This window comes from Pinus tabuliformis, chromosome 9, assembly GCF_031772625.1.
Source record: "Pinus tabuliformis cultivar Carrire ecotype Pingquan chromosome 9, CPIR1, whole genome shotgun sequence".
Taxonomy (NCBI): Eukaryota; Viridiplantae; Streptophyta; class Pinopsida; order Pinales; family Pinaceae; genus Pinus; species Pinus tabuliformis.
Window position 1 is genome coordinate 1,553,220,678 of NC_142307.1, and position 21,599 is coordinate 1,553,242,276.

The 21,599-nt window shown below is 35.4% G+C and overlaps 1 protein-coding gene across 1 annotated transcript; it reads right to left on the reverse strand.

Annotated features, from left to right (window-relative positions):
- Positions 1–13,892: 13,892 nt before the first annotated feature.
- On the reverse strand, positions 13,893–20,220 carry LOC149154534 (uncharacterized). Its single transcript, XM_089439680.1, has 4 exons — positions 19,908–20,220; positions 18,519–18,573; positions 14,358–18,355; positions 13,893–14,203 (listed from the first exon to the last, which is right to left on the reverse strand). The coding sequence occupies exon 3, from the start codon at positions 17,798–17,800 to the stop codon at positions 14,366–14,368; it is 3,435 nt and encodes a 1,144-aa protein (XP_089295806.1). The 5' UTR covers positions 17,801–18,355; positions 18,519–18,573; positions 19,908–20,220; the 3' UTR covers positions 13,893–14,203; positions 14,358–14,365.
- Between the last annotated feature and the right edge of the window lie 1,379 nt (positions 20,221–21,599).

Here is a 21,599-nt window from a genome sequence, read left to right on the forward strand (position 1 = left end):
CTAGTTTGAACCTGAGAAATGAAACGCTATATAAATTTCTATGTAGACAAGTGGGTATGCCCGTGCAAAGTTTTAAACATGTACGAGCCATGTGTAAACATGTAGGAGCAAAGTTTTAAACGTGTAGGAGCCATGTGTAAACATGTAGGAGCCATGTGTTTGAACACTACAATTTTGGCAACCTTGTCACATAAACGAAAGATATGCTTTTAATTCCTAAGCATGAAATATCATCCAAACTAATGTTAACATTAGTTTAACACTTTCATTAAACTAAAAAATGCACATGAAATAGATGACTGTAATATATCGTTTAATTCGTCCGCCTCGAGAAGAGGCCAAATAAGATGACAAAAATGATTGCATACATTGGTAGGGTAAATACTTTGGTTATTTGCAGCAGTCAAGACAATAAGTAGCTAGAATTAATGTTCAAGCTGGTCATATCGATTACTATAGTCCCAAGATAACATCGATTAGGCAAAAAAAAAAAATGTGATTTCTGTAAAACAATTATGCAACAACGATTCTGTATGCGGAAAAACTCAAAGAATCGTAAAACTTAATGCCCAGAAATATAAATTACCTCCAGCCATTGGTGACGTTCTTGATGCAAACCACAGTCCACTTGCTTCTTTACTTCAGCACTCCATCTTCAATCCAAGCAAAAAGAAAAGAATACAGAAAGTCTGAAGGCACTTCCAAGCTCTGCTCTCTCAGCTATATGGTGTAAAAAACTGAAGGGGATTGAGATACAAGCTTGGGGACCAAACAGATAAATTTATAGCCAAGCTTCCATCAAGCTTTTGATGGCTATGTGTCAGGTGTTCCACAGATCAAGGTAGAGAACTCCAGATGGAGTAATGGACCACTTCAGAAGCTCTCAACAAGAAAATTAATTAACTGCAGTTGATTTCCTTAATTTAAGGAAATTACTGCAGTTGGTTTTCAGAAATTAAGGAAAGACTGTAGTTGGCTTCCACAATTGTAGGCGGCAGTTGGTAAAGAACTTAATGGAGCTTAACATTCTCCCACTTGGTCCATACTTCCAAACTTAATGTCTCAACTTAAAACCCATTGATAATCTGTATTAAGTAATAGATACATGAATCATGGCGATAAGTCCTCTAAAGACGAGTATTATCTTCCATGTATTACTATGTATTTATTCTTATTATAATTTATGTGGCAACAATTTCTTAATGAATAAACCTTATGTTTATTCTTGGTCCTTCTTAAATGAATTTTCTCAAATCAACTTAAGGTGCACATAAATATGAGAAAAAAACATCACAATAATTAAGAATTTCATTAAAATAACATTGTCCATACAATGAGAAACTACATAATGGAACCAAGTCCCATATTCATTACATGATCCTTGAATTTAAATGGTGGCATGCCCTTAGTCAAAGGATCAGCAATCATCAACTCAGTGCTGATGTGCTTAATGACCACTTTCTTTTCTTTAACACGTTCCCTTATAGCTAAATACTTAATGTCGATGTGTTTATTTCGACTCCCACTTTTGTTGTTTTTAGCCATAAAAACAGCAGCTGAATTATCACAATATATTCTCAATGGCTTAGAGATAGAATCCATAATTCTAAGCCCAGAAATGAAACTCTTAAGCCATACACCATGTAAAGTAGCCTCAAAACAGGAGACGAACTCGGCTTCCATAGTGGAAGTGGCAATCAAGGTCTGCTTGGCACTCCTCCATGATACAGCTCCACCGGCCATCATAAAAATGTAACCTGATGTTGATTTGCGTGAATCAACACATCCAGCAAAGTCAGAATCTGAGTAGCCAATTACTTCCAAGTTGTCCGTCCGTCTATACATAAGCATGTAGTCTTTGGTTCCTTGAAGGCACCTCATTACTTTCTTTGCAACTCTCCAGTGGTCTAAACCTGGATCACTCTGATATCATCGCAACATTCCCACAACAAATGCAATGTCAGGTCTTGTGCAGACTTGAGCATACATTAGGCTTCCGACAGCAGAAGCATATGGAATGTTTTTCATTTGTTCCCTTTCAAGGTCGTTCTTCGGGCATTTGTTCAAATTGAACCTATCACCCTTCACAATGGGAGCTACACTTGGTGAACAATCCTTCATCCGAAATCTCTCTAAAATTTTATTAATATAGGTTTCCTGTGACAGACCCAAGATGCCTCGAAATCTGTCTCTATGGATCTTAATGCCAATGACATAATATGCCTCACCCATATCCTTCATATCAAAATTTTTAGAGAGGAATTGTTTCACCTCATGTAGCAAACCCTTATCATTGGTTGCTAGCAAAATGTCATCCACATATAAAACAAGAAAACAAATTTTACTCCCACTAACTTTCAGGTATATACATTGATCCATAATGTTTTCTACAAAACCAAAAGAAGAAATTACATTATGGAATTTCAAATACCATTGGCGGGATGCTTGTTTTAAACCATATAATGACTTCTTGAGCTTGCACACCAATTGCTCACCATCACTAGAGGGGAATCCTTCAGGTTGTTTCATGTAAACCTCCTCCTCTAGATCTCCATTAAGAAAAGCTGTTTTCACATCCATTTGTTGCAACTCCAAGTCAAAATGGGCTACTAATGCCATAATAACGCGCAAGGAATCTTTCTTAGATACAGGAGAAAAGGTCTCCGTGTAGTCGATTCCTTCTTTCTGAGTGAATCCCTTAGCAACAAGTCTTGCCTTGTATCTCTCAATGTTGCCCAATGAGTCTTTCTTTGTCTTAAAGACCCATTTACATCCAATGGCTTTTGCACCATTAGGCAACTCAACAAGATCCCAGACTTCGTTACTCTTTATGGAATTCATCTCTTCCTTCATGGCATTGTACCATAGTTCTGATTCTTTGCAACTCATGGCTTGTGAAAATGACTCGGGATCATTTTCGGCTCCAATGTTGTAGTCAGATTCTTGTAGATACACAACATAATCATTAGGAATTGCTGATCTCTTAGGTCTAGTAGATCTTCTTAATGTTGTACCATCATCTTCCTGAGAAGTATGTGGTTCAACTTGTTCAAAAGTTCTTGGCAACTCTTGAACTCCTTGATCTACTGGAATATCGTCAGCAGCTTGTGGAACTTCAACAATTGGTTGTTCGACACCAGTTTGTACTTGAGGGGTGCTATGAACAATAACCAATCTATCACTTGAAGTGGAAGGTTGAGATTCTAAATGATCCTTCTCAAAAACTATGTTTCTGGTTTGATCGCTCCCACTGATCAAGTCATTTTCAAGAAACTTTGCATTTCTTGATTCCACAATCCTAGTGCTGTGAGATGGACAATAAAATCTGTAACCTTTAGACCTTTCAGCATATCCAATGAAATACCCACTAATGGTCCTTGGGTCCAACTTCTTCTCTTGTGGATTATAAATTCTCACTTCAGACGGGCATCCCCAAACGTGCATATGTCGCAAACTCGGTTTCCAACCTTTCCATAATTCAAATGGCATTTTAGGAATCGCCTTGGTTGGAACTCGGTTTAATATATACACTGTTGTCTTAAGTGCTTAAGTCCACAAGGATTTAGGAAGATTGGAGCTGCTAAGCATACTCCGCACCATGTCCAATAATGTTCGATTTCTTCTTTCTGCTACACCATTCTGGTCGGGTGAACCAGGCATGGTGTATTGGGCAACGATCCCATGCTCTTGAAGAAATTTAGCAAATGGCCCAGGTGCTTGTCCATCTTCTATGTATCTACCATAATATTCTCCACCTCTATCTGATCTCACGATCTTAATTTGCTTGCCGCATTGTTTCTCTACTTCAACCTTAAAGATCTTAAAGGCATCCAATGCTTCGCTCTTTTTATGAAGCATGTAGAGATACATATATCGTGAGTAATCATCTATAAAGGAGATGAAGTATCTCTGACCATGTGAGTCCATGTCTGGACTACATATATCAGTATGTATGATCTCTAATATGTCCGAACTCCTATTGGCACCTTTCTTTGACTTGTTGGTATGCTTTCCCTTTATGCAGTCCACACAAGTCTCAAAATCAGTAAAATCCAGAGTATTAAGTACCCCTTCATTTACCAATCTTTTAATTCTTTCTATGGAGATATGACCTAGTCTCCGGTGCCATAATTTAGAGGAATCTTCATTAATAACACATCTTTTAGTGCCAGTGTGAACATGCATTAAATCATAAGTGACATTGTTTTGTAAATTAATGCAGTAAAGACCATTAGACAAAATACCATTCCCAACATAATCAGATTTATAGAATAGACTGAAAGATTTTTCTGAAAAGTTTAAGGAATATCCAAAAGGTACAAGCCTTGAAACTGAAATCAAGTTTCTAGAAAAACTTGGAACATAAAAGGTCTTTTCTAATTCCAAAACAAAAGCACTACTTAAAGTTAAATAGCATGTTCCTATAGCTTCCACATGCGAGCCCATCTTGTTTCCTCATAAGATGCTTTGCTCACTTCCCACTGGCTTCCTTAGGTTTTGCAAACCCTGCAAGGAATTCGAAATGTGAATTTTTGATACAGAATTAATCTACCATGTGTTAATATTAACGTTAACCATATTAGATTTATAACAAACAAATGAGATTAAATTACCTTTGTCCGCAAGCCATTTCTTAAATTTGGCGCATTCCTTCTTCATGTGTCCCTTCTTTTTACAGAAGAAACACTTGGAATCCTTCTTGATATCAGCTTGGGGAGGTACTTTACCTTTCCCTTTCCGATTGGCTTGAGATTTGCCCTTTCCACGCGTTGCCAGCATTGCACTCTCTCCCAGTTCCATCACTAGTCTCTCTTCCTCTTGAAGACACATGGTCATGAGTTCATTAATTGACCATTTATCCTTATGTGTGTTGTATGAGATTTTGAAAGGTCCATATTGGTGCGGAAGGGTGTTCAGGATGTAGTGCACTAAGAAGGACTCCGATATATCAACCTCGAGTTTCTTCAATTGAGCCACAGTGTCCCTCATCTGCATGATGTGCTCACGCACACCTTTCACACTGGTGAGCCTTAGGGATGAGAACTTCATGATTAGGGTGCTTGCTAGTGCCTTGTCTGAAGTGACGAATTGATCATCAATGGCCTTCAACAAGTCTCGGACCTTTTCATGCTGATCAACGGAACCATGAATACCAGCTGAAATTTTAGTCTTAATGAACATCATGCTTAGACGATTAGATCGCTCCCATCGTTCATAAAGCATGATGTCTGCTGCAGTGCTGGTATTAGTGAGTGCCGATGGTTCATCTTTGCTAATAGCATAATCTATGTCCATCCACCCTAAATGAAGGAGAATCCTCTCCTTCCAAATCTTATAGTTATCTCCCTTAAGTTCGGGAATGTCACAACAAATTTCAGAGAAATTTGCAGGTTGTACTACTGCATCAAAATTAAAAAATCACATGCTTATGTTAAAATTGAGGCTTAATAAACTTTCATGCTTTACCAATGTAAATCATGCTAAAAAATTGAATCTAATGACATAAAAATTGCCTGTGGGCTAAATTTTCAATTCAAACAGATTCAATAAAACTTTATGATAAAACTTATTAATTCATAACTCCTGTGGGTAGGTTATGAAATTTTATCCTAATTAATTACATAAATATAATAAAAATTCCTGTGGGATAAAATTTATTATATTTAGTCTAATTAATTACAATTTAATGTCTAAATAATCTTTATGTGATCTAACCAATCAAAATATATAATTTTATTTAATTAAAGATGTTGTGGCTATTCTCTAATTAATTAAAATTATATGGATCACTAGACATTATTTTTGTTGCATAAACAAAACTTAACCAGAGAGAAAAAATAATGTTTACTGAAAGGAGTAAGTCAAAATGACATTTTAAATAAACTCCATATAACTGTAATAATTCTTCACAAAATCAAAATTAAGGTTAAAGCAGTCAGCATTACCGTAAATGACTACAAATTGATTGTTCAATTTATAAACAAAACAAAAAATAGACCAACAAACAAGCTATTTTGCTCACAAGATAAATAAAATTAAAATAAAATTTAAATTAAATTTCAATGAAGCGAATGCAGCGCTGAGAACATTATTCAGTACGCGTTTGATTAAAGAAAGGTAACTAGCTTTCAAAATCTTGAATTGCAAGCAAGGTTGTTTCACGCTCATTATTCAGTCAATCGCAGTAAAATTTTTGAATAAAACTCCGTCACGGGATGTCAGGGAATGTTATTAGGGAGATTAAAGAAACTGTTTCGCAGGGTAAAATATTCATAAGCGGCGGAATGTGAAGTTTGTAAGAGTTAATATTTAACGCAAGGAATGAAATTTTGAGGATAAATATCAACTAATGTCTCTGAAAATAATTGTTTCAATGAACAGTTATTTTTCAAGAAAGAAAAATCATACATGTATTGAAAATAATTGTTTCAATGAACAGGAAAGAAAAATCGTACATGTATTCATTACTGAAAGTCATGTTTACATATTGTTCGATAAGCATGCTTTCCAAAATTAAATGTATCGTCCCTCAAAAGTGAGAACATATGAAACATAATCATGTGGTTATATTAAAACTCCATAACCAACATTCATGTGGAAAGGTTAATGTTGAAACAAATCAACACATGTGCCATGGGTTACATAACCACCGTTGGAGAGTTTCGGGGTACATAAAGTTAAAGCCGCAGCAAGTGAAGTTGCCACTAGAGTGGAATGGAGAGCGAATCAGACAGTGGTGCAGTGGAGCTGCAGACCAGCTCCCAGCGATCTAATTAATTAACTCCTAAGCCTAATATTCCTACTCTACGGAACTCAGAAGAAAGTATTAGGATGGTTTTCGGAGGCAGTTGGAGTAAGCAGAACACACCAAGGCAGAGTAAAATTTACGCTCCGATACCAATGTAAAACAATTATGCAACAACGATTCTGTATGCGGAAAAACTCAAAGAATCATAAAACTTAATGCCCAGAAATATAAATTACCTCCAGCCATTGGTGACGTTCTTGATGCAAACCACAGTCCACTTGCTTCTTTACTTCAGCACTCCATCTTCAATCCAAGCAAAAAGAAAAGAATATAGAAAGTCTGAAGGCACTTCCAAGCTCTGCTCTCTCAGCTAGATGGTGTAAAAAACTGAAGGGGATTGAGATACAAGCTTGGGGACCAAACAGATAAATTTATAGCCAAGCTTCCATCAAGCTTCTGATGGCTATGTGTCAGGTGTTCCACATATCAAGGTAGAGAACTCCAGATGGAGTAATGGACCACTTCAGAAGCTCTCAACAAGAAAATTAATTAACTCCAGTTGATTTCCTTAATTTAAGGAAATTACTGCAGTTGGTTTCCAGAAATTAAGGAAAGACTGCAGTTGGCTTCCACAACTGTAGGCAGCAGTTGGTAAAGAACTTAATGGAGCTTAACAATTTCAAGAAAAAATTAGGTTGTTATCCACATGTTCACAACACTGATTTAGACCCCAGAAAGATGTCACTTTCTATATGTAAATTTAATTAGTGTTCATGCTATAGCAGTTTTTTTCAATATGTTTATTTTGATTATCACTTTATTGGTTTGATTCATAAACTTATAATTGAAACTTCTTTAGTTGTAAGAAATTGCTACAGTTCCTCTTTAAGCATATCTCGGCCAAGAAATGCCTTTTTTTTCCATTCTGGATGTGTGGTATTGAAATTGACAGTGTTTTATCTCTGTTAGTTTGAGAGAACTAGAACTTACTTCTATGTAGTTCTAAGTCTTCCACTTAAATCACCTCAAGGACAATTTTCTTTAGTTTAATTTATAGTGCTATTTATAAATTAAATATTAATTTGCATATGGCATTTCTTTATATCATGCTAGAAATACATCTACATTTCACACACCAGCTACAATATTGGTATTTCTTTATTGTAATATAAATTTGTATATTTATTATATTATAGGATTTCATTCTAGTTTCTGTAACATTTTTTTAATTAATTAATTAATTTTTTTAAAGCATATTCTTGTATTATATTTTAACTCATAGCTTTAGATATATTTTAGTATTAGTTTAAGTTTACATAGATAGTATAGTTAGCATTAATTTTCCCCTTGTCTTTTCATTTTCACGAGAGGAAGAGGTGAAAGGCTAACAAAGCCTATAAACGTGTCAAAAGTGACCACATGAAATAGTTAGGGCTATCTGAAGAGGTTCGGTCTGGGTCACTTCTCCCTTGTTGACGAGGGTGCATAAAACTCACGTCAACAGATTTGGATAATCTTGGAGCAAACCTCCCTCGATCCAAAAAACAACATCAAAGCTAATGTTGACTTCACTACTACATTAAATTGAGGGAGGTTTGCTCCAAGATTAGACTACTCCAATAAATTATTCTCGAAACCAAGAGGGGCTCATTTAGGGATTCATGCACTCAAGTCTGTTTAATTATTATTTATTCGTAAAAATATTTGTTAATATATTTTATTATTTTGTTGATTATTTAAGTGTTGGGTGAATTAGTAGGACAATTGTTGGAGGAGTTTTCAGTAGGAAGCTTTGGCATTGATTCTTTTATAGAAACCCCTCTTATTTATTCCCATAAACATTGTACTTTCGAAATGGCAGAAGAGGCACAAGAAATCTCCATATCTCCTTTGTTGTTCTCTTCCTGACAAATACAACATTCAACCATTGTAACAACTCCAAAATCACTAATTGATCGTGGAGATGCTATGATGGTTGAATGTTGTATTCCTTAGGAAGATGACAACAAAGGAGATATGGAGATTCCATGTGCATGTTCTGCTATTATAAAGGTAGAGGGTTTAGGGGAGGGGCGATAAGAGCTTTCACCTTCATATGGTTCACCTTGTTCAGTAGAGAATAAATTAGGATTCGAATAATCTTGGAGAAAACCTCCCTTGATCCAACAGAGCAACAACAAAGTCAATGTTTACTTCCCTGCTGCTTCGCCAAATCGAGGGAGGTTTGATCTAAGATTAGATTACTCCAATTAATTATTCTCGAAACCAAGAGGAGCTCATTGAGGTATTCATGCACTTAATTATTTTTAATTATTATTAGTCATAAAAATGTTTGTTAATTTATTTTACTATTTTGTTGATTCTTTAAGTGTTGGTTGAATCTTTTGCAAAACTCTTCTGCAACAATCTTTATAGATCAGAGCATTCATCTTTATGTGAGGTCTAATTATGACTTGAAGTAAAAATCTAGGAGACCTTCAATTGGGACTCAAGGTAAAAAAAATTAGTTGATGTAATTTGTCTCTTGTTATGGATATAGATCTATATGATTTCCCCATTCATTATCTTGTGTATTCAATCTTTTATGGAAACAAAAGGTAGATCTAATCTTCCTTGAGTAGATTAGGTTATATATAATAGTATTCAATATTCCTATTGCTTGAAAGGGTTTTATATTGGTGTTCTTGTTCTCTTGTGTGTAGGAAGCAAGTGCTAGGAGCTAGAGCTAGATCTTTGGGGATATATCAACCAGGGTTATGCAAGGAAAACTATCAAATAAAGGGTATGGGCTACATTATCCATTCTCTTAACATGTATTAAGATTGATTGGATTGAATATAGTAGAAATTACATTGTAGTCTATCCCACCTTTTGTCTTTAAAGGATCTAGTGTTTCTTCATTAGATTTCAAAAGTTCTTTTCTCTTGTATTCAATCCACTAGTCACACCTTATCAATCCACTAGTTGCACCTTATTTCCAATATTTAATCCACTAGTCACACCTTATCAATCCACTAGTTGCACCTTATTTTCAATATTCAATCCACTAGTCACACCTTATTTCCAATATTCAATCCACTAGTCACACCTTATTTCCAATATTCAATCCACTAGCCACACCTTATCGAAAAAACCAAATTGCTACATAGTGGTTAAATCCATTTGGACATCTTGTTCTCTTAAAATTGATCCTCTTGACTTATCCAATTTACCAGTTATCCTCTCTCCTTGACCCTATGGGATTGAAACAAGCTATAACTAAAGAGCTACATAAATTCCTTTGAGAAAGAGGAAAAGCAAACCATAAGCAAGGTTTTGTGGTAATTCTCTTATGATTATGGTTATGTATTCTTGCTGATCAAACCATTATCTTGAGGTTATGTTGTAATTTTGTTCTATTAATAAATGCATAAGGCCTTATGGTTGTTCCTTTGTGAAATCTTGTGTATGTGTGATGACGTTGATAGTGAATTAATATCTTGTATATAATGATCATGTCTTTATGAATGGAAATTTAATTGAAGTATAAGAGACAGTAAGATTGCTTGCACTATATCAAAGATTTATGATATTCCACTAAGTAATTAATGGTATAGATATTATATAACTTACTGTAAGGCATAGTATGGGTGGAATAACTCTCTACTCCATGAGGCAGAGATAAAACACATTGGTGTCGCACACTTGAGGGATCATGGTGTGCCCAAAACGTGCCTCGTAATAGTAGGTGTCCCTGGGTCATGACAATAAGCCTCACGTTACTTCTTAAATAATGTTAAACACAACCTCACTTGCAAGACATTATTGAATTATGTTGAGGACTCTAGCATCTAGGTCTTCCCACTCCTCATTGGTTCCATTTGTAAGTTTCTTACTCCTTTCGTCTAATGCCTTATCCAACCTTTGTTGTACTAGGAAATCTCGCATTTTTAGGTTCCATACTTCGAAATTATTTTTAACATTAAAATTTTCAACCTTGAATTTAGTATTCATTAGCTTCACCATTATTTTATACGCACAAACTTTCCACGAGGGCTTTATTCATTGAACCTCTGACATATCATGTGCGTTCGTAACATACTAAACAATACCCTTAATTTGACTACATGTTGGAAAATACCTTTAAAAATCACATTAACTCCCTATGAACACGAACCTAATACACCTTCCCAATTTTAAAAACACCTACTTTCACTAGATATTGTAGGTATCCATTTTTCCATTAACATTTTTTTATACCCCTTTATATTTTTTAATTAACTTTTAACTCCATTTTTATACCTGCCAATATAAAAACCCTTTATTCCCCTTTATATGTCCAATATATTATGTCGTTTTTTCCTCAATATATATCCCCCAATATGAACGCACATGGTATGGTATTGCTCACCCAGTGAAGTCCCAGCAAAACTTTCACTCCAAATCAATTGTTTTTTATTTTTTTATTTGTCAATTCAACTTTTTTGGAAAAGAATTTTGATAGAACATGTTTCTCAAACATCATTTTTCAAACTTGGTTTCTTTGAAAGTTTATATATATATATATATATATATTCATAGAAACATAGTTTATGTATATATATATATATATATATATATATTCATAGAAACATAGTTTATGGTCTCTGTCATTTTTTTAAAATAAACTCCATGCAATTTAGGAAACCAAGTGTATGCAACTAGGTTTTATCTATATGTAGGTCCTCGATTGAACTTGACCTCCACCTCAACACATCAACCTCCACCACCAACAAATGACTTTCCTCTACCATAACGTCAGCTAGGTTTTCTCTGTATGCAACTCCCCAATTGAACTCAACTTTGACCTCAGTGCATCAACCTCCACCTCTAATAAACAACTTTGCTCTTCTTGTCACTTCTCTGATGGTTGTCTTCCTTTACACACATATCTATGCCTATGCAAATTCCACCTTTACATGCCACAAGTCTGCATACGCCTCCTATGGGTAGGGTTCACAAGCTTGAATCTATGTTGTATGGCCTCCTGTGGGTTGACTCTTAGTGGCTCATCCTCTACCCAAATTCGACCAAAAATTTGGCTGCTTGATGGCTCTTCAAAACTAGCCCTGCAAGCCCTCATGGATGTCTGAAAACTCTTCGTTACTGGAAGTTGTGGCTCAAACTCTTGTGCAAACTGCAACTATGGCTTCAATGCATCCCAAACTTAGCTAGATGCTCAAACTACTCCCTTTGCATACATAACTCTCTGGTGGCTATCCTCTACTCACATTTGTTGTGGCTTTGATACCACTTGTAAAGATTAAAAAACAATAAAAAAAACTTAATAATACGTTGTTATTAAACATTGTTATGATTTAAGTTTCCATTGGTGTGGCTTTGATACCACTTGTTAAGATTAAAAAACAATAAATAAAAAAAACTTAATAATACATTGTTACTAAACATTGTTGTGATTTAAGTTTCCATGTCAATTTCTTTTGAACTATAGTGAAGGTCATAAAGTAGGTCATAATTGGCATTGCATGTTTAGAGTCAAAACAAAGTTTGAAGGGATTGCATGGCATCACTTTGTATTAATTCCTATTGTAGTTGTGTTGTATGGAAGGCAATCCTTTAATGTCAATAAGGTGTCAATGACAACATATGCACAATGATTTTGTTGATAATTTTGATATTTTCATTAATTTGTGCATGGAAAGCTATATGCATGTCAAATTACTTTGATATTTTCATTAAATTGTGGACAGAAAACCATATACATGTCAAATTATAAGTCCAACATGTTTTAAAATCAAAATTATAAAAATAATTGTTTTAGAATCATCGTTATAAAAATAACTTTTAATTTTGTGGACAGAAAGCCATATACATGTCAAATTATAGGTCCAACATGTTTTAAAATCAAAATTATAAAAATAACTTTGTTTTAGAATCATTGTTATAAAAATAACTTTAATTGTGTGAGAACAAAATTACAAATAATTGAAATTAACAAAAAAATGTTATATTTTTTTTAACAAAATAACAAATAATTGAGCTTTGTAAACCAAAATAACAAACAAAATTACAAATAATTGAAATTAACAAAAAAAGTTATATTTTTTTTAACAAAATAACAAATAATTGAGCTTTGTAAACCAAAATAACCAAAAAAAAAAAAAAGAATTTGTTATAATTTTTAATAGAGTCAATCATTTTACATGTACATGGCACAAAGATCTTAAAGGGCATATCACTAACAAAAACACACTATCATGGTCATGTCAAAAAAACCTATCAAAAACAAAAATACTATTATGCTCGTTTGAAGTTGCTAAAAAAACCAATGAAAACTAACCTATGGGACAAGGACAAAGAAATGGCAAAAGGACAAAGAAATGGCAAACGCATGTAGAGGTTTTTTTTTTTTGTCTTTATTGGTGAGTACCCCCAACACAAGTTTTGTTGTAATTCACCACCTCTACATGAAGTTTAAAGTAGTAAATGTGTTTTTAACAACCACCATAGCTTTTAAACATTGAAATGCTTTATTATTTTCACATAAAGTTTGAATCAAAATATTATAATAAAGGTGAAGTATTGCTTTATATATTAAACAATTTGGTTGTATATATATTTTAAATTTGAATCTATAATTTATATATTAAACAATTTGGTTGTATATATATTTTAAATTTGAATCTATAATTTTTCAAAGAGGAAAAACATGCTCTTATTCATTAAAATCACTCAACCTAATCAACCACCTTATCACTCAGCGTAATCAACCACAGCGCATCATTCTACTCATAACTTGTCATTATTAATAACACCTAGCCCATCATCCTACTCATTAACTTGTCAATATTAATGACTCCTGGGAAATGGCTGCTTAGGGTCATACTAAAGTGGCTGGAAGTGTGACTTCCTTTTCTTGTCCTATTCTGAAACTGCAGGAAATATCGTTCCTTGAACATGCTGAACATCAGAGAAACATAGCACTCAAATTCCCTTTTAAAAATTCTACGCTAAGAATACATGCACTGGTTAGGTGTCAGATTTTAGGATTTCACAATAAATGCTTACGGAGGGCCATTGAATAAGTAAGAATTCGAAAAGAGTTGTGCCCTCAAAAGGATCAGAGATTTCTTTCAAATTTTTAATAGAAACACTGTAGACAACGAACACAGAAATAGGCTTAGCTACACTATATATACTCTGTGAAACCTATCAAGAACATTGAAAAGTTTGAGAACATATGATAGTTATAACAGGTATGGTATTCTACAAAAATCTTGTGAAGAATATAGAGGTTTGCACATATCTACTCTGTTAGATCACGAGCTGCATAATATTCATGCAAATCATGTGTCTTGAAAAGTGCCCAGCGAATCTCTCTCAGTTGGGCCTTTCCAAAAGTTGCCCAACAATAGCTCTCAGCTACGCTTTCCCATTAGCTTAGTCCCGTTGCGAGGTGTGACAGGAACTCGAGAGCTGATCAAGGAAACAAAAGCCAGTATAAACTTCATAATTAAAATAAAATTGACAAATAACACATAGAAAGGAAGCAGATAAGACCAAATGAAAGGGAACAGGAGCTAGCTGAAATTAAGTTGCAAAAGTAGCGAATAATATTGATGTATCTTACCAGTGAACTTAGCCAATTTTTTGGGGATGGCCTTCTATATCTCCAAGAAGCTTAACGACCTGCAGCATATTAGGGCGTTTGACAGGATCATCATGAGTGCACATTGAGGCCACTTGCAGCATCTGAAGCATTTGAAGCTTCCAAGATCCATCAGAAGTGACAGAATCCAAGGTCTCAGCTGCTTGCCCTTTGTTGATCATCTGCTGAACCCATCCTACCAGATTGCCACCTTCTATATCTTTGAAATTTGGTCCAGTTGGTTCCTTTCCTGTGAGGAGCTCAAGCAAAATGACCCCAAAGCTATAGACATCACCTCTGGTTGTTGATCTCCAACTCTGACCATATTCTGGAGGAATATATCCAAATGTACCTGCTATATCTGTGCTCACATGAGTCTCACAGGCACTTATAAGGCGCGCCAATCCAAAGTCTGCAACTCTAGGCTCAAAGTCAGCATCCAGCAGTATGTTGCTACTTTTCATGTCTCTGTGGATGATGTGAGGGATGAAGCCATGATGAAGAAATGCAAGGCCCCTAGCTGAACCCATAGCAATCTTAAATCGTTTGGGCCAATCAAGGACCTCCAATGCATCAGCTCTGTTCCTTAGCCAATAATCAAGGCTTCCATTCACCATAAAATCATAAACCAACAATTTCTCATCACCGAAAGAGCAGTATCCCAGTAATGGCACCAAATTTCTGTGCTTGACTTTTCCTAAGGTCTCCATCTCTGCTAGAAATTCTCTATGACCTTGAGTGCGAGCCTGTCCAAGCTTTTTGATGGCAACAGTTCTTCCATCGGGGAGTACAGCTTTATAAACTGTGCCAAACCCACCATCTCCAATAATATTGGTCTTGCAAAAGTTATTTGTGATCCGCAGTATATCAGCCAGTGTTAGGCGAAGGAGAGGGCTTTCAAACATGGCTACATTTATGCTGAGGGGCTCTTTTGACTTGCTATTACTCATAAAAGAAAGGGTAGGTTCAATGGCTGGATTCAATTTTCTCTTCTCATCCACCTTAGGGAAAACCTCTTGTCTCAACATTTTCCATTTTACCAAAGCAAATATAAGGCCCAGCACGAAAAGGGTGCTTCCTATTGTGATCCCAACAATCACCCCAGTGCTCAATAGATGAGGCTGTTGTCTTGGACTGAGCTTGCATTTTTGGCCCATTAGATTTCCACATACAGCCTTGTTTCTAAGAAATGAAGAAGCAGTAAAATTACTACATCCACCACCCTCAGGAAGAGCTCCTTCCAGCAGATTATCCGAGAGATTGAAGAAGTTGAGATCCATAAGATCGCACAATTCATCGGGGACTGATCCTATGAGATAATTATCAGAAATGTCCAAGTATATGAGTTGTGAAAGACTACCAAGCTCTGGAACTATGGTACCTGTAAATTCATTGGTGTGAAGATCCAAGTAGGTTAGACAAGAGAGATTGGCAAGAGATCTTGGAATTTCTCCACTAAATGAATTTAAACTCAGATTCAGTGTCTCGATCTGATGCCAGACTGTGCTCTTTGAAAGCAAGCTAGCAATGCCACCAGATAACCTGTTTTGCTGTACATATAGACCAACAATGTTGACCAAATTTGCAAGAGTAGTTGGCAATTCACCAGAAAGCTCATTATTGCTCACATCAAGGTGAGAAAGCCCATTCAACTTCCCAACTGTATCAGGTATCTGCCCATGTAATTTGTTACCTGTAAGATTCAGCTTCACCAAACTACTGAGGTCTCCAAGCTCTGGTGGAATGGTGCCATTCAGTTTATTATAGGCCAAGGCCAGACCTTGAAGCTTTTTAGTTGCTGCAATCTCCCTAGGAATTTCACCAACCAGATTATTGTATGATAAATCTAGAGTTGTTAAGTTTGTAAGACGACCCAGTGACTTGGGCACTCCTCCTGTGAATTTGTTGTTATTTAGCAACAAATCCACAATGACAATGCTGTCCCCAAGTTCTTCAGGAATGGACCCTGAATGCTGATTCCAGGAGAGATCAAACATTCCATGATGTTGCAGATAACTTGAATCTGGAATGTCAATCTGTTGAAAATCAACCACAATTTCTGTAGGAATAGGACCAGAAAGATCATTATGAGAAAGCACCAAACATTCCAGCTGCACTAACCTACCAATATCCTTTGGAATTGTTCCATTTAAATGATTTTTCCCAAGGTCCAGAGTAGTTAAACTGATACACTGAAACAACTCAGTTGGAATTCTTCCTTCTAAACGGTTGCCATTCAAAGAAAGCACAGACAAGCTTGATAATCTACCAATTTCCTTTGGTATTTCTCCTTCCAAATTATTGTCGTTGAGAATCAAACGCTCTAGTGTTGTGAGCTTACCCATTTCGGCAGAGAGCCTGCCTTCCAGGAAGTTGTATGCAACACTGAATTCCAAGAGGGTTGTTGAGCTCCATATCTTTTCAGGTATTTCACCACTGAAATTGTTGTGATCCAGCTCAAGTAGGAGGAGAGGAAGCTCTCCAAAATATCCAGGAATCCTTCCAGTAATCTGGTTATGATTCAGGATCAACTGGGTCAAGTTTTTGCAATTGAAAAATGTATTCTCAATAGTACCCAGAAGCATGTTATTCTCCAAGTCAATCTCACTAAGAAACTTTGCATTGCATAGCTCTGGAGGAATATAGCCTGTCAATTGATTGTTGCTCAGACTCAAATGAGTCATTGAGGAACAATTCCCAAGCTCTGAAGGAATGTGGCCACTAAAATGATTTGAAGCAAGTAGAATGTAGTCAACTTTCCACCACCTTCCCAACCAAGAAGGCAGAGTTCCAATCAATTGATTTTGTTCTGCCGAGAATGAAATAAGGGAGAGATCTGCAAGTGTATCAGGAAGTGAACCTGTGAGAGAATTGAAAGTTAACACCACAGTGCTTAATTTTTTACATTTACCAAGTGCTGCTGGGATTGAACCATTCAGTTCAGCATTCACAAGATTCAAAATTGTAAGGTTCTGCAGGTTTCCAATGGAATCTGGGATGGGAGAGCGCAGAGGATTGTTTGACAGGTCTAATTTTTCTAAGCTTCTCAGATTGCCAATCTCTTCAGGAATCGGTCCTCTTAGCATGCACGAAGGTGAATAAAGATTTACCAAATTGACAAGATTGCCAATTTCTGCAGGCAAAGGGCCAAAAAACTTGTTGATTCCTAGGCTGAGGTCTACCAAGTTCACCATGGCTCCAATATATGAAGGGATGTTTCCTGAAAGAGAGTTATTTGATACATCTAAATATTGCAAATTTATGAGCTTACCAAGCTCGGGAGGGAGATTTCCAGACAAAAACCCATTCCCAAGGTCAAGCACTGATAACTTTGACAGGTTACCCAAATGTGCTGGTATGGTGCCTGATAGACTATTACCTCCGACATCCAGGTACTCCAAGTCACCAAGATTGCCTAGCTCCATAGGAATTTTTCCACTGAAAGAATTAACGCTCACGTCTAGCACTCGTAAGCAAGTCAGGGAACCTAACTCTTGAATTACATTGCCAGATAATGCATTACTGCCCAATACTAGTTCTTCCAGGTCTCTTAACTCTTTAATATTAGGAGAGATTGCTCCAGACAACTGATTTAAACTCAGATCGAGGCGCTTGAGATTTTTAAGACTCCAGATTTGAGTTGGAATGGTGCCATAAAAGAGGTTGCTTGTGAGGTTTAGTATTTCCAGATGCACGAGAAACCCAAGTTGTGGAGAGATTTTGCCTCATAATCCTATATTCGGGAGTGCGATAGAGACCACAACAGTTCCATTGCACTCCACTCCTTTCCATTGACAAGGAGAAGAATTGGTATTCCAGTCAGCAATGCCTTCTGAGTCATCCAGGCCATTTCTGAATGCCAGAAGAGCTTCTCCATCCAAATTTGAAGCAGACGTCCTTAAAAGCAATAGAAACAAAAACCACAGCATCCTGTAAGGGCTGTATATGAAAGTCCTGCTCCAATCCCAGAACTTCAATCTCTGAAAACAGAACCAACTCAACTTATCAGAATGTCAAAACATCAAACATGCGAAGCGCATTCAAATTCAAAGTTACGGGTAGAAAAAAAGGCATGTCATTAAAGAAATGGGATAAATTGATAATGCTAGTTTAGCTCATTTGAACTTATGTTTAAAAGATTACCATTTCCGTTTCATACCCTGTTTGTCTTTATGGTAGGTAGCGATCAGCATCAGTCCTGTACGAGCACATGCATACACAGAGAGGCAGCCACAATGAGATTCATTGAATCACATCTGGTAAACGAAAGAAACATCCCAGAAGACAACTCTCTTTGACCAAATCTGAAGATTATAATTGATTACTGTACTATCTGTCCAGCTAATTTATCCATATTAAAGCCAACATCAATATGGTTTGTCATTCAAACTTGGCTACACAGTGGCGCACGAACGCATACAGGCTGTAAAGGAAACAGCACCGACAAATGAATAAAACTTGCAGATTGGAGCAGATTAAAGTACAGATACAGGAAAAATAGGCAGAAGATTCAAGTCTACATTGCAATGGAAAATTGGAAACCATTCATTACAATATTGAAGATGGTTTTGTCGTGCGATATGTTATCCATTTTATCATTATGCAAGCTCACAGAGTACAAGATATGATTCTTTACGTGTTAAAGTAGAATCTGTTTATAGATAAAACTGTGCCCGCTAAGCTAAGGAGAACTAACTGACTGTCATGCCAATCCCAATACTCTGAATTAATAAGGCCATCGATTCTGTGTAGCAACTAACCAAGCATATGATTTGAAGCCGCATCTTTAAGTGAAACCAACAGACGCTCAGCACAAATTCTAAACTTCAAGGTCTGGGAGATGGCATTCTACTGCAAATCTGTGGTTGTCTTATAGAGATCATTACAGTGTATATGATATATACTAGAATAGAAAACTGAATCTTAGCCACTGCAGTAAGATAATAATGTAGAGATCAAACAGATAGCAACAAGTCATGACACTGAAATGGCAAACAAGAAAATTTGGTAGACACTAAATAGATAACTGTAACCATAAGTGATGGCATTGAAATGGGCAATGATATTATGTTAGAGACATAACAGAGTGAAGAAGTCAACTATCACATTATTCACTTCAAAATAAACATAAAGGACTTGTCTGGGAAAGCCAGCAACAAGGATATATAGACTGAAAAGTGACTAGAGGAGAAGGATGTAACCAGTGCAGGTACAGATTGAGATTAAGAAAACAAATAAAGGTAACAGAAAACATTCAAAAACGCATACAAATAAAAGGAAAAAGGCTGAGATTGAGAATGCAGATAGGGATATTCAAGGGTTAAATCATTAAATAGGCAAAGACATGCTTAACTTATTATGCTGATGGAACACGATCAAACTCTGACTACATATACAGAAAGCAGATAGTAAATGAGGTGAAATTGACAGCAGAAATAATGGACTTTAACTCTGAATGAAATCAAACTGAAAGCAGGAAGAAAGGACACTTTAAAATCATCAGAACCAGCAGCTTTTGCCTCTCTTAGTTACCTAAGACATATCTCTGGACTTTAAATCATCACAGGCAGCAGCTTTTGCCTCTCTCAGTTACTGAATACAAATCCTTGCAACACATGCATGCACCACCTCCACTACCAAACCCAAGCACAGTTCCTCGTCATTGCACCATGGAAACCCATCAATACTCTGAAAGCTCTGAAAGCACTCAAGGAAAGCATTCAATTTCTCTGTCAAATGATAACAGATTAGAGAGCTGAACCCTGAGACTGTAACTGAAACTGAAGCGGCTTCTTCTTGCAAGCAGAGCCCTAAAAACAGAAAAGAAGCACTATTATAAGAAGCACCCCCACGACGTAGAAAGGGTATGGCCAGTACCTGCAGCACCCCAATTCCCTGTTTGATGACGACAGTGAAAGGAAAAGAGAAAAAAATGATACGGAAATTGGAAAGGTAACGCCATGAGCAATGAGCAGTGCCAGACAACTGCCCAGTCCTGACACCACCAACCCACGTTCCCCCCTTTTTCACTTCACCGTTTCTACACGCACGGTCTCCTTTGTCTTCTTGCAATAGATAACTAATAATTAGCAGCATTAACAATGATTCATTCGTTTATCGACGTTCTATCAATTACAGGGCGTCCTAGTCGAGCTCCGCGTGGCGTTATACCTCTGCAACCTTTTATTTCATAAAATACATCACCATAGTAAAAGGACCCACTCTGTTTATCACAGATTTGATAAAAATGTAAAGTAAAAACAAAATTTGTAAGTCTTCATACCCTGAGCATGTTATTTACCTTTCAACAACCCCGTAATTGATATGAAGGATATAGATTATCGCCAAGTATGATAATAATAATAAGACGTTTGTTTTTATTTTAAATAATAGGAAATTTTATTATAATTTAGTTTTCAGGTAGGTAATGGGAATATACATTATTGATTATTGGTTGCTATGTGTAAAAATAAGCTGACTCATCAATTTTATTTAAAGAAATTTATCGGCTATTGGTTTGGAAAGGGAGTTTTTAACCTATTTGTTTAAGTTCAAAAAAAGTAGAGCTTTTAATCAAACATAAACAATTTTAAGACATACTCCAAATCCAAAAATTAATATATTTTATATTTTATAATTTTAATTTTAATTATGATTAATTTATATAATTTTATTCTAACGTTTTTTTGATAGAATCTTAAATGTGATTTAAACTTTGAATTTAATATAATTTATTTTTTTAAATAGGACTTAATAAATAGATAAATTTAATTAGATAAAATTTTAAAAAGGATTTAAACTTTGAAATTAATATAATTTATTTTTTAAAATGTGACTTACTAAATAGATAAATTTACTGTTTGATTTTTTTAAGGTTAATAGATAATATATATATTTTTTATAAAACGTTGTATATAATTAGTTTTTTATTAATTAAGTGAATTTATAATTTTCAATAAAATATTAATTTAATTTAGAAAAAAAATAAAAATTTAAAAGTAAAATTCTCTAATTATTTTTTGTAATGATAAAAAACCTTATAAAATAAAGAAAACTATAAAATGCATTACTTAAATGCAAAGAAAGATGATGCATACATATTTTGTACAACTTGTTTTTGATTTAGATAAAATAGACTTACAAGTGAACATGAACATATAAACGGAAAAGATAGTAGGGTAGGCTAATTGTATAATATATATATATTTTTTAATTGTCAATTTT

Coding starts and splice junctions, on each gene's coding strand:
- LOC149154534 (XM_089439680.1), bottom strand. CDS start 17,800: ATGGAGCTAGGCAATCTTGGTGACTTGGAGTACCTGGATGTCGGAGGT.